Below are 13583 nucleotides of genomic sequence, written 5' to 3'. Positions count from 1 at the left end.
TCTATTTGAAAAAAAAATTTAAAAAATGCTGAGTTGCTAATTTTTATATAGTACTTGCAAAAGTATAAACATCCTTCTTCAATTCATAAGATTCTCTCTTAATGAATTTTTAGAAGTATAGTCACGCACTCAATCTAGGAGGGTAGCGCCTCGTTTTACAGAAAAGGAAACAATTGATAGGGAGGCATGATAATGGCTTTAAAATGCCCTGCCTGGTCTCTCCCCATCCCTCAAGGGTGGGTCTATCGATCAATAGATATAGAGAGAATTCCTTTAGCCTGTCATAGTAACTTTCTACGATAGAAAGTTTAAGTCACAAATATATAACTCTTTAATCACTTAAATTAATTATCTGTTTTTACCAGTAAAAACCAATTCATCATGCAGGCAACTTTTCTCTTGCTTGAGGCGAATGATCTCTTCTCGTTGTTCATTATTTTCTGTTGTCTTTTCATTCAGATCCTCTTCACAAATAGAAGAAAAAAGAAATCCTCAAATAAATACTGGTTCCTAGACTATATGCTCTGAATACCTCTTATGCCCTCAGCAACCCCTTCCTATTAATATGAAGTCCCGTCAAATCTACAGTCCAAATATGGCCCACATCCAACACTGCATCCCTAGCAGTGACCCTGGCCAAGGCTTTGCTCTCTGGCTGACTGGGCTCCCCACTGAAACCTTGTCTACTGTCCATGGGGCAATTGGGGCAATCTTCTGAAAACGAAAATCTGCTTGTGTCACCTCTTTGCAGAAGCCCCCCTGTTCCACTTAGGATGAAACCCAAACTCGTCACCGTGAGCCTCCATGGCCAGGCTCTGCCGGTCATGCTCCCTCTTCTTTCACCCTGTTCCCTGAGCACGTCCCAACCTCAACACCCACCCCAGGGCTCTGCACTTGCTTTCCTTCTGCCTGGCAGACCCTTGGCCCAGATCTTCACACGGCTAGTTCTTCCTAACATCCAAGTTTCAGGTCAGACGTTCTCTCTGAAGACATTTCAGTCCACCCCCAAAAATGAGCCTATTTCCCTCACTCTCTAGTCCACTATCCATCACCGTTTTTCATTAGGTATGCATAGCATTCAATAAGTATTTATCAAATGCCTACAATGAACCCCAGAGGCTGTGCTATTAACTGTAAGTCCCAAAAAGAGCAGACAAGAGTCCGTCCCTCATGTCAAGGGGCTTCCAGTATGATTACGGTTATAGCTGAAACTTCAAATGGAGACAAAGCCTACAATTTGCCACAAGTCGGGGCATCATAAGAACAAGATTGAACCTTTTAAGTTAAATCAGCCACAATAAACTTGCACAATTTCAACAGCAACTCGCTGTGTCAGGAGGCCCTCCACGACAGACAGAGGGAGAGTGCAGAGTAACTTCCGCCAGACCATGGCTCTCTCATTCTAAAGGAGCTTGGTCCACAGTGGGAGTCAGTCTTTGGGTCTGATGCGATGCCCATTTATAAAATGTGATGCTATGGGTGTGGATTTAAGACCAAAATGATAGCTCCTCAGTGCAGCAGTTTACTCTGCCCCACCATGGGGAACTGCCAGAGGAAAGCAGGCTATCTCCAAACCCTTCGTAGACAAATATAAACCTTCACTCCATCACTTACTCCACCCATATTCAAATACGTACCACTAACCTATTTGGTATTCTTATCCTTCATTTCATTATAAAACTTCAAGTAATACTACTCAGAAAGAAAGGAACCATGGAGTTACTATGAAAATAGAAAAGGAGAATGCAAAGGAATTTAAAAAAATAAAACATGCACCAAAAGCCACTCTGGTAGATTGTGTTGTTGTGGCAATTCCTCGTCCCCTTCTGCATTCCTTCCACAAAGGCGCAGAGGAGATTTCTCCACTGCTGGGCTCTGGGCCGAGCCATGTGACTTGCTTTGGCCAACAGAATGAGGGGGAGGTGATGGTGTGTCAGGTCCTCATGTGTTTCTACTCCTCTTCAGCTTCTGCCTTCCTCGTAGGAAGAAATACCCAGGCTAGCCTACCGGTGAGGAGACGAGACACAGGAACTGCCCCGATGAGCAGTTCGATTCCCACTAGCTTCCAGATTCATGAGTTTGACAAAGACTCATGGTTGCATGGGACACAGAGATTGTCGCTGATTTTTACAAAGCATGTATTTATTACTAGCAATACCTAACTGGCACACCAAAGGCAGGATTTATTTTTTTAACTTTTATTTATTTTAAGTGTGTTTTTCCAGGACCCATCAGCTCCAAGTCAAGAAGTTGTTTCAATCTAGTTGTGGAGGGCGCAGCTCACAGTGGCCCATGTGGGGATTGAACCAGCAACCTTGTTGTTAAGAGCACCGTGCTCTAACCAACTGAACTAACTGACCACCCAAGGCAGGATTTTTTTAAAAATATAATGCATTATGCAGTTTTCCCCCCAACTCTGTTATTTATCTTGTAACACAAAAATTGCAGCATAATTCTATACACTTGGCGTGAACAATTCAGGGTAGCACCTAAAGCCAGCAATAGACTGACTCTTACATCGTAAGATTAACTGAACCCAAATGAAAAAATATATTCCCAGGATAAAATGCTTAAATTTATGTTTCCTCCTTACCTTTCAGTTTATTGATTTCAATCTTCAGTGTCTTCAATTTCTGCTTATAATCTTGCTTTTCTTTCACAATACAAGTCTCCACCATCTTAGCATCGCGCAAGGCATGCTCTAACAATTTAAATTTACCCGAACAGTCTGCAATGTGATTGACTGCCTCAATGATATCTTTGTCCTAAAAACCGAATTTGAAAACTGTTACATCCGATTTATAAACTCCAATTAATAAATACGAGAAGATTACACTTACTAAGATGTCACTGTGTACCAGGTTTCATTCTAAGTACTTTGCATGTGTTAACTCATTGAATCTACGCAGTAACTCTCTGAGGCAGGTACTGTTGCTACCCCCAGGTGACAGATGAGTCAACAGTAAGTTGCCCAACTAGTCACACAACTAGTTAGCGATGGAGCTCCCATGTGAACCTAGCCACTGGCCCCAGAAACCACGCACGACCCACCAGAGCACACTGTCTCGGAAAGCTTAGAACCAGACAATTCAACTGTCTAAGAATGTAAGAGCAACGGGAGGCCTGGTGGCTCTTGAGGGAGCTTATGCTCTGCATTTCAAATAAATCCCATGGACCCCACTTTGCCTCCCCTTCTTTTCAGCTGGTTAAAATGACAGACTCCAAGGCTTTATCCAAAACCTACCCAAACCAGAACCTCTTGTTGTTGAGATAGCTGTTTTAATGACCAAAAAAAAAAAAAAAAAGAAAGAAAAAAAAGGTACCTGCTTGTTGAAAAGTAATTCAAACAATATGTAAAAGTACAAAAATAGTACATAAACGTTCTCTCCCTCCCCCATTTCCCCACTCATGTGGAGTAACTATCATTAGCAGGTTTCCCCCTGCTTCAGGACAAGGCTTTCTGCTATAGCATCACATGTGTGTTCCTGACAAACCTCACTGTCTGCGCATCTCACACTAGGAGGGCTCATGGGGAAAAAAGGGTTGGGCAGGCCATTGGGAAGCCAATGGAACTTCCTGAGCAGCCAAGAAGCAAACCCCCCCGCAGTCCTGTTAAGCACACGAATACAGGTCAGCAATGGCAGTGCAGACGCATCAGTCAGCCGGTCCTTTCAGCGTCTTCATTAGTTTTCACAGCTTCGCCTGGTAGTTTGCTATGATGGAGACCGTGTGCTTGCTGAAGCCACTAAGCTGGTCCCTACTTGACTAAAGACAATTCTGTAGCTTTTAATGTTTTCTCTTGAATTTTCAGAAAGCGTGCCCCTGGTCACTTCAAAACATGAATGTGCTGGGAAAAATCCCATATGAATGAGCACGAGTGTCCCATTCTACCATCATTCCCCCTAGTCACCAATTGCCAAACACATGTGTTATGGCCGAAGAGACTGTTCATCACTCACTGTTTACGGCATGTTAGTAACTACGTATTTTACATATATTACTGCTTGATCACTAACAATTTTTCTCTCCCTTAAAAAAAACCAAAACATTAACAAAAAATCTGATTGCCAGTGACCTTATGAGGTCCAATGAAGGATTCCTCAGGAGGAAACCAGTTAATCCAGGCACGCTAGGCCCTGAAAGGAGCTTTGGAGACAGAGACCAAAAGTGGAGTTCTGCCTCCTCTCCCAGGGCCTTGGGGCATCATTTTAAACTTGTTTCCCTCGTTTCTAAAATGAGAACTTAAAAAACTGAGAAAACTCGTAGCCCAAGCTATCTGAGCTGCGATGGGACTTAAGTAAGATAGCGCACGTGACTATATAAGATGCAAAGTACCCTGGCAAATGGAGGTATCATTTAAATTACCTTTAGCTTTATCATTGTAGTGAGAGCCTGTTCTCGAGCTTGTAACTGTCCGACTTGAGCAGAAAGTTCCACTAACGTGTTGCTGAGATTTTCGTTTCTAGCCTACAAGGGAAAAACACACAAATACTAATTTATGAGTCATTTAAAAGCGTTCATTACTATCACCAGCCAGTCTGTGCTCACTCTTCTGTTTTCTCTTAAACCTTTTTTAATAACAAAGTAGGCTAAGTAAGCAGTCATCAGAAAGCAATACAAATATTTATTTCTCCATACCTCTAGCCTCCTCTCAATACTTGTGTTTACCCTAGTGAATTAAATTGGTTATGTTTATAAATAAGTCTGCTTCCCAATATCTCTTATGTAGAATTCTAGGTTGGCAAGAAACAAGAAAATGAATGGATAAATGTAAACTGGAGGCCAGCCCGGTGGCTCAGGTTGTTGGAGTGCCATGTTCCTACCATCGAGGTCGCCGGTTTGATTCCCAGATGGGCCAGTGAGCTGTGCCCTCTACAGCTAAGACTGTAAACAACAGCTCTCCCTGGAGCTGGGCTGCTGAGAGCAGCGGGAGGTTGGCGTGGGCTGCCGTGGGCTGCTGAGTGCTACCATGAGTGGCTGGTGGCCAGCATGAGGGGCTGTGTGCTGCCATGGGCTACCGTGTGCTGCCATGAGTGGCCGGCAGCCATCGCAAGCTGCTGAGTGCTGCTGCCAGCTGCCAGTGGCCAGCATGAGAGGCCGGCAGCCGGCGAGAGCTGCCGTGAGCTGCTGTGAGCAGCCGACCGACTGCCTCAGCCCGGAGGACCGCAAGGCTCATAATACCAGCATGGGCCAGGGAGCTGCGTCCTACACAGCTAGACTGAGAAACAACAGCTTGAACTGGAGTGAGGAAGGGGGGAGGCAGAAGAAGGGAGGAAAAAAAACATTTTCATGGAATGCGTATTATTAAGTGAAAGAAACCAACCTGAAAAGGCTATATACCATATAATTCTAACTATCTTTCTGGAAAAGGCAAAACTACGGAGACAGTAAAGAAATCAGCAGTTGCCAGGGCTTGTGGGAGGAGGGGATGGAGCACAGAGGATGCTTAGGGGGTGAAACTACTCTGTATGATACAATGGTGGTTACATGTCATTATACATTTGTCAAAATCAGTCTTATAGATTTTATTCCTAGTATGCCAGTAACATTTATCATACAAGACACAAGTCTTCAGAAAGCATCATTTGAAGTTACCAAAACTCGATGATACTAATCTCAGACTTAGAGAAAATTATAAATGATAGATGCTACTAAACCAAATAGCCTACCAGCTAGAAAAGGGTTCTAATGAAGCTTGACCTCCAAGGCAGACTAGCACTGCGCAACTAAATAAAGCAGTACAGTGAATACAAAACTATGATGATGGAGGATGGAGATATTTTCACACACACACGCATACATTTTTAATGGAAACATTTAAGTCTAATTTTTCAATAACTGAAACACAAACAGAATTTGGGCTAGTGAGGCTTCTCACAAAATAAAACCAACCTCAAGGTCTTCAGAGAGGAGCGAGGAATGGGTTGCCTTTTGAGCCATTTCCTGAAGCTGTAGTTGAGTCTTCTGAAGAGCTGTTTGGCATTCCGTTTGATTAGACTCAAGGGTTTTTACCTTCTTCGTGAGTGACCTGATTATTTCAGTTCTTTTGTGCAGTTCACCTGAGGGGAATTTCATCAACTTATTTGTGGTCAGATCTGAAGCTTAAAATGCATTATTTTCCAACACATGGTTAAAAACTAAGTGTGCGAAAGAAGTTTTAAAAAGATCATTATTTTCAAAGCTTTATTATAAACGTATGAACCGTCCCCTATTCAAGGAACAGAGCCCCCCGTGTCACTTTCTGAACACAATCTCTCCAATTTCCACTTTCCCAACCACCACCCTTGGCTCACTCATTTCCGTGCTTTTTATTATAGTTTTACCACCTGTAAAACACCACATCCCTGAAAATACAGTTTCATCTGAACCGTGTATAAATGGAATTATACTCTATGAATTCTTCTGTTTGCTTTTTCCACGTGAGATTCTGCTCCTGAGATTTATCCATGTTGTGGTGTGTAACCCGTGTCTGCGCTGTCATTGCTACATAACGTCCCCCTACATGACTACGCCAAAATTCATTATCCATTCTGCGACTGACGACCACTTGGGTTGTTCCCACTTTGCAGCTCCAGTGAGCAACGTTGCTTGGCATATTCTTGTGCACGCATCTTGGTGCATTTTTACAAGTTTCTCTAGAGCCTCGCTACTCAAATGAGGTTTGGACCAGCAACAGTGACACCACCTAGGAACCTGTGAGAAAGGCAGACTCTCTGGCCCCAGACCTACTGTATTAGAATCTGCATGTTAGCAAGCTCCTTAGGTCATTCGCGTGTAACTGAAGCAGAAATGCTGGCCATCAGCTATGTATGTTTTCAGCTTTACTAGATACTGTGAAATGATTTTCCAAAGCAGTTGTACCAACCACCGCTCCCACCAGCCGTAAGGAGCCTTCCCTTGGTTCCACACTTTCCCCAATACCCTATCGTTTCCGCCACTCGGTTAAGTGTAAACTTGCTATCTCATTACAGGTTTAATTTTCACTTCCCTAATTACTACTGAGAACGAGAACCTTATATATTTATTGGCCATTCAGTATTCCAAGAAATTCCTATTCAAGTTTCTTGCTTATTTTAAAACCAGGTACTGAGAGCTATACATAATCTTTGTTCTTGAATATATTTATATAGAAGGTTTTATATGTTATATTACATCTAATGTGCAACCATAGTAAAGTGTGTTTATGTGCATATATGTGTGGGTGAGGTGTGGTCAGTCTTTGGTAAGCCATTCATTAATTCACTCATTCATTCATTCAGATGAGACTTATTTCCTAAAGACTCCCTCTAGACCAGGGGTGTCCGAACTTTTTTCAACGTTTTTTACCAAGGGCCATATGCAGTAAAATACACAAACAGCAGGACCACTCACTCGAGGTGAAGTACATATTGCCTCACCTGGTTTATTTAAGTAAACTAAATATATTTTTGGAATTTGCCGCCAGCCAATTAACAATGGATCGTGGACGTAGTTGGCCCGCGGGCCCCAGTTTTGACACTCCTGCTCTAGACACTCCGTTTTAACTGGAGCTCCACCCGGCACTCTCTACCCTGCAGTACTTTGCTTGCCAGACTTGAATTCACCTCCTACGCGCTCACAAAGCCCTCCTATCTTCAATGAAACTGCACTCCAGGACCACTGTGTTGAGATATTCCTCCTTCTCTGTCACCGAGAGCCCATTTAATGTGTTAGCCTTACAGACGCGCATAACAGACGCTGCCGGACGCTTTTCTCACCTTCCAATTTGCTGCAGCGCTCTTCCAAAGTCAGCACTTTCTGCCGGTCCTCTTCCCACGACAGGAGCTGTCTCTGGTGCACCGCCACCATATCATTGAGCTCCTTATCGCGGTCTTTTAACTCGCCAATGAGCAGCTGCAGCTCTTTCCGTTGCTTCTCGATAGTGGAAATCTCAACTTCTGACCCGATGTTCTAATCATAGAAAGCGATTTCTCATCAAAATAATGCGCATCAATAATATAAGTCAGCCAAGGCATATTGTCCAAATAATTATATCTCCTTTTGCTGCCAACTCAAGGTAGTTAATGTTTATTCACTGTTTCTAACGTGGAACCAAAATTATGTGTATTTAAAACAAGCTCACGCCTCCTGTGCACTCTGCCTGTCATTTTCTGTCACACTACACACACCACTCTTAAAACGTGGGACCGTCTGTAAAAGCTCCACTGGCTAGTCACAAATAAACCCATTCTGCATTTTTTTTCTTTGCTGTCCACCCTCCCTTGTGTCAATCAACAATATTACCCCTCACTTTGCCCCAGCAATTCTGGAATAATCAAGTAAAGGGAAACATGGAAATAATTAGTGTTTAAATGTAAATAATTCTCATAACATCTAGCATATCTACATATACTCAGTCTACCAAGAACAATGCAATATAGGGACTGGTCCAAACTCAACATATTTATTTAACAACAAATTCTGTAAAGGAAAAATTTCAAACACACAGACAAGAGAACAGCACGATACACGGTCGGACAATTAAGTTCGCGAACTCATCCTAGAAAAAGTGCTACATACCTCATTGCTAAATATCACTACGGTCACCTTTGAAGTACTCCCCCTGGGAAGCTATGCATGGATGGCAGCACCTAGTCCACCCTTCAAAGCAATTTTGGAACTCTTATTCTGGAATGGCAATCAGAGCTGTCATCATATTACTCTTGATGTCCTGAATGTCATCAAAATGTCTTCCTTTCAATATTCCCTTTATCTTCAGGTAAAGAAAGAAGTCACCGGGGTCCAGATCAGGTGAGTAGGGAGGGTGTTTCAATAGTTATTTGGTTACTGGCTAAAAACTCCCTCGCAGACAGTGCCGTGTGAGCTGGTGCATTGTCGTGATGCAAGAGCCATGAATTGTTGGCGAAGAGTTCAGATCGTTTTTATCTAACTTCTTCACTCAGCCTTTTCAGCACTTCCAAATAGTAACCTTCACTGTCCACTTGGCACAAATTCATAACAAATAATCCCTCTGATATCAAAAAAGGTTGGCAACACCCTTGCAACAAGTTCGCAAACTTAATTGTCCGACCTCGTACTCTCCCATCCACTCAGTACCCAGGTCCTGCCATTATCAAGATTTGACCTCATCTGTTTCAATATTTTTGTTGTTGTTATTGATTAAACTTACATTTCACGCTTACATACGTCGGGTGCATCTCTAAAAATGAACATTTTTATATAAGCATGATGCCATTTTCATACCTACCCAAATTATCTACAATAATTCCTTTCAAGTATACATCATTTTAAAGTCTAGTGCAGAGAAGTTGGTCTGATGTAAGTGTGAATCCAGAATTAGACACTTAGTGCTCTACAGCCTTGGGCAAGTCACTCAACGTCGCTAAGCGTTAGTTTCCTCACCTGTAAAATGGTAATACCAGCACTGTGACTTCTTAGAGTTGCGTGGATCACACAAGATAAACTGTCAAACACTTCAGTACTTGGCAAATAGTAGGCACTCAGCAAACATTAGCATTATTAAGATTTTTAAGTCACATTTCAAAATATGGTACTGTTCCCCCATCAATGAAATAAAGACCTAAACGTGTTCGTTTTAAAGTATTCTATCTTAAAGGCAGCACTTTATAAAGCGCACCAGAGGCCCATGTACATCATTCCTGCTTTCTCAAAAATAACATTTGTAAGCAAAAAATACTAACGCATGAATTACAGTGACTCACTAGTAACTAAACACAGAAAAGGGAATTTGGAGTCAAGGGATTCCAAATCACAAGACTTGAATTCCAGTCTTTGGTAAGCCATTCATTAATTCACTCATTCATTCATTCAACAAATATTTACTGAGAACCAAGTGGCTGGGGAGACAGCAAAGAGCGCGCGAGGAAGGAGCATATATTCTAGCATTGGAAAAACAGGCAACAGGCCAACCGTACAAAAAAGTTCATCTCATCGTGTATGGATAAATGCAAACCTTGGGCCAGTTCACTTTCAAGGCTTTTGGGCAAAACGGAGTTACAAGAGTGCTCCTGCACTGGCAGGTTCCCGCGGAGTACATGAAGGAAGCGAGTGGCGCAGAGACAAGCCCCTCTACCCAAGTCCAGTTATCGTTAAGAACTAGGCAGCTGGTCCCCGCCACTCGTCCTGGCGCCTGGGCTGAAGATCAAGTTTTTACCGAGGTAAGGAAACGGATGCGATGCTCCGTTTTTCCTCGACGACCTGTGTGTATTTTTACATTTTAAGCAGAAACCGTGCCTTAAAAACCACCCAAGTTCGGCCACAGTGCACGTCGCGCTCTGAGGTTTGCTTTCCTCTCGCCCCCGACGCACCGGCGGCAACGGCGAGCCCGCGGCGGCCGCTCACCTGGCGCCCGGAGATGAAGGTCGTCGACGGGATCATAGGTGTTTCCTCCGCCCCCGGAGAAAGTCGCTGTGCGCAGCGTCACCTTAGCAACGCCATCCGCGCGCCTGCCCGGAGCCGCGGGACGAGCCCCGAGCCCCGGAGCCCCGCGCCCTCTGCCGGCCCAAGCAAGGCCGCCCAAACCGACTGCCGAAGCGGATCGCTCAGGTCCGCCCCGGCCTACGGCGTAGCCAAGGGGCCGCCCCCGCTCTCGCGACACCTCCGCAGCCCCGCAACCCCGCGCGGGGGACTGGCTCCCACCCGGCCACGTGGGGCGCAGCCGGGGCCGCTTTCCCGGCGCTGTGTTCTTCCAAATCCGCGCCTGGGAGCTCGCGGACGGCTTATCTGAGAATGTAAAATCCATTACCCACGGTCCTCAAAGAGCCGGTTTGTTACCGGTACCCAGTGAATGATGGAGCAAATTAAAGGCTCTTTGCTTCTGTGCACATCACCCGGGGTTACGACACTCGAGCTGCTCACTTACTCCCCTTTCCCTACTGAAGGGTGGGTGAGCTCAGTCTCGTTAACTGCTGTGTATACCGGGCACTGAGAACAGTACTTGGCATTCAGAGGAATAAATGGCTGGAGGCAGACTCCAGTCCTGCCAATTAATAGTTGGCTGGCCATCCTAGCAGACAGCTCTAAATTAACAAATGAAAAACTTTTTTTTTTGGCGGGGTGGGGGTCTCTTGATGTAGCTCTTGACTAGCAATGAAAAGCTTGGAACTTTATGACAAAATTTACCAGATTCTGGGTTGAACCTAAGCTTTTTCACGTTTCAGCGTCACCCTTGTTCCGTGTTTGCTCATCATGTTACATAGGAACTGAACTGTGAAAAAACAAGGCCACGTTTAACTCCTGGTCACCCCCCCCCCTACTGCTTAACCCATAAAATGGCATTACCAGCAGGACAAATGACCAATCACAGTCCTATAGCATTTCACCTTTACTTTTTGGTTGACTGAATTGGCAAAACATGCCCTTGTATTCATAAAATTTGAAAATGGAAAAAAATTAAATTTCTTGCTTTTAAGCTTTACTGATTTGGGTGACATGTGCCTCCTTGGGATTAGTTTATGTTTAGGAGAACCGGCAAGATAATGTCTTAAAATTTCAAAACAAGAAAGCAAATTCTGACTGGTTGTTACAGGCCGTCAATCAGGAAGAGACTGCAGTTATATCTTGGTGATGTAATGAGAGGCCAAAAGAAAGGTGGTTCAATGTCAATTTTCCAGCTGGGGAGCATTTTAATTCAAAAGCTTTTCAAATTTCACCATGTAAGACTTGGTATTTTTTTAGGAAGCCCTACAACGCCATTGTTCATAAGGCAAGCACATGCCAAACACTCACTGTAAAATTATGAGTACGGAAAATACTCAGAAACGAGGCTCATCTTATGAGATTATGGTTGGTAAACATTCATTGAATGTGGCAAGCATATTATTATGACTAGTTGCAAATGAAAAATCTCAATATTTTAAGTTAATTCCCACAGGTATTCTTTGAAACAGGAAAAACCTTTAAAGAGAAGACAGCTTTTTCAAATGACATGTTTTATGAAAGCTGTAAGAATTATGCTGCATCTGATTTTACACTCAGCCTAATTCAAACTGACAAGCTAAATTAACTCCTTCCAGTCTCCCTACCTTATTTCCTAAGTAAAGGAATTTAGTAAATAACAAAGACAGGATCTAAAACGTAAAATTCATCTTTAAAATAGCAAATTACTAACTTTTTAAACTAACAGCGAGAAAGCTACCATAGCTTTATATTAAGCAACAGATGATTTACGTGGGCTTCTATGTTAATAATTAAAAAGCTTTAAAATCACTGTTGGCTCCCACTTCTTAAATGAATAAAGTACATATCAAAACTGTATTTGCATTTGAAGTTGCCAGCTTAATCATGGCAAATCTCTTATACATGAGATAAAGTTGTTTTACAGTTAGTATTCTTTCTGCTAAGAATACTAGACTGAAAACATTCCAAAATGCACACATAAAGAGAGCGTATGAATTAAAGTCAATCCTTGTTCTGGTAGTACATTTCAATCAGATATTAAACTATGCTGCATTTTAAATTCAGGTCAAAGAAAAAGACTCACACATGTTATACACAAGGACAATTTTAATTCTGCATTTTCCTGCAGGAACAGCCAATGCTGGCTATATATGGATTGAAACTGCATTTGCCAAGAACTGTGAACATTCAGAACCTTTGCATAAAGTCACATGTGTTGATACATAGACAACTTCCAGCACCAACAGCATACATAATGTACCAAATGGTCTTGATGGATAAATTTGCTTCATCAGATAATCCTATTTAGTAAAATTCATTTTTGTGATTTACATCTTTACTGCACAGTCTAAGATTTTAGTTATTTTCTAAAAACCACTCACTCAAGATATAATTTGCATGGCAAAAAACAATGGGTTCTAAATTTCTTAAAGTGTCTATAGCAATTAAAATACCATGAGTCTTCTTTTCGATTTGTAGCACCTGACGTAAGACCTTTATAAAAACAAAGTTTAAATTCATTTAGTGCATTCATTAACATCATCACTGTTTCTCGTGACAAAAATATGTTTCAATTGAGATTTCCCAGACAATATATTGAACATGGGTTTATATTATTTTCAAGTGGTTAGCAGAATTTTACTCATATAATTTATAGCCCGAACTAGAACTCTCAGCCTCTCTGAATGGCCTTCCATTCAAAACAATGATGATAATGCATAAAATGGATTTGGGGTCTGCCCCCATGTTATATTATTAAACGTTTCCAAGTATTCTTGGAAAATATTTTTAAATAGATGCATAATATTCTACCATATGATGCACCATCATTTCTTTAACCAGCTCCCAATTGTTTGTTTACATCATTTGTAATGTTTTGTTTCATGAGTAACATTGTGATGAACATAAAGGTTATTTTATCTTTAGGGTAATTAAAGAAGTGGCTTACTGGGTCAAACAGTGCAGATGGTTTTAAGGCTTTTAATATACTTTACCAAGTAATCTTCAGAAGAGCTTGAATAACTTCTACCAGCAATATGTTAACGTGCCCACAGAGTGGACGTGGTTGTGAAGCCATTTCAACCACAAATCTACCAGATGCTCGAGCATCCCCAAACTATCAGACCAAAGAAGCAAGGAAATAGTTATTACTGGTGATGAAGCCAAATTCAAATTCTTTAAAATAT

At 42.3% G+C, this 13583-nt stretch overlaps 1 protein-coding gene across 4 annotated transcripts in view; it reads right to left on the bottom strand.

Annotated features, from left to right (window-relative positions):
- CCDC62 (coiled-coil domain containing 62) overlaps positions 1 to 13571 on the bottom strand; it is a 34930-nt gene extending 21359 nt beyond the window's left edge. For 2 of the 4 annotated variants that reach the window (XM_074321935.2, XM_088801045.1), the window contains exons 1-6: positions 10342 to 13571; positions 7737 to 7929; positions 5893 to 6059; positions 4366 to 4467; positions 2594 to 2765; positions 363 to 464 (exon numbers count right to left, since the gene is read on the bottom strand). In XM_074321935.2, coding sequence (XP_074178036.2) covers positions 363 to 464; positions 2594 to 2765; positions 4366 to 4467; positions 5893 to 6059; positions 7737 to 7929; positions 10342 to 10377 — 772 coding nt within the window. In that variant the 5' untranslated portion in view covers positions 10378 to 13571. The other 2 variants (XM_074321933.2, XM_074321936.2) reach the window with 2 other exon arrangements.
- Between the last annotated feature and the right edge of the window lie 12 nt (positions 13572 to 13583).

This window comes from Rhinolophus sinicus, chromosome 9 (assembly GCF_057876585.1).
Source record: "Rhinolophus sinicus isolate RSI-liver-muscle chromosome 9, RSI-T2T, whole genome shotgun sequence".
Taxonomy (NCBI): Eukaryota; Metazoa; Chordata; class Mammalia; order Chiroptera; family Rhinolophidae; genus Rhinolophus; species Rhinolophus sinicus.
Note: the sequence above shows the minus strand (reverse complement) of the source record. Positions and strands in the feature narration are given on the sequence as shown.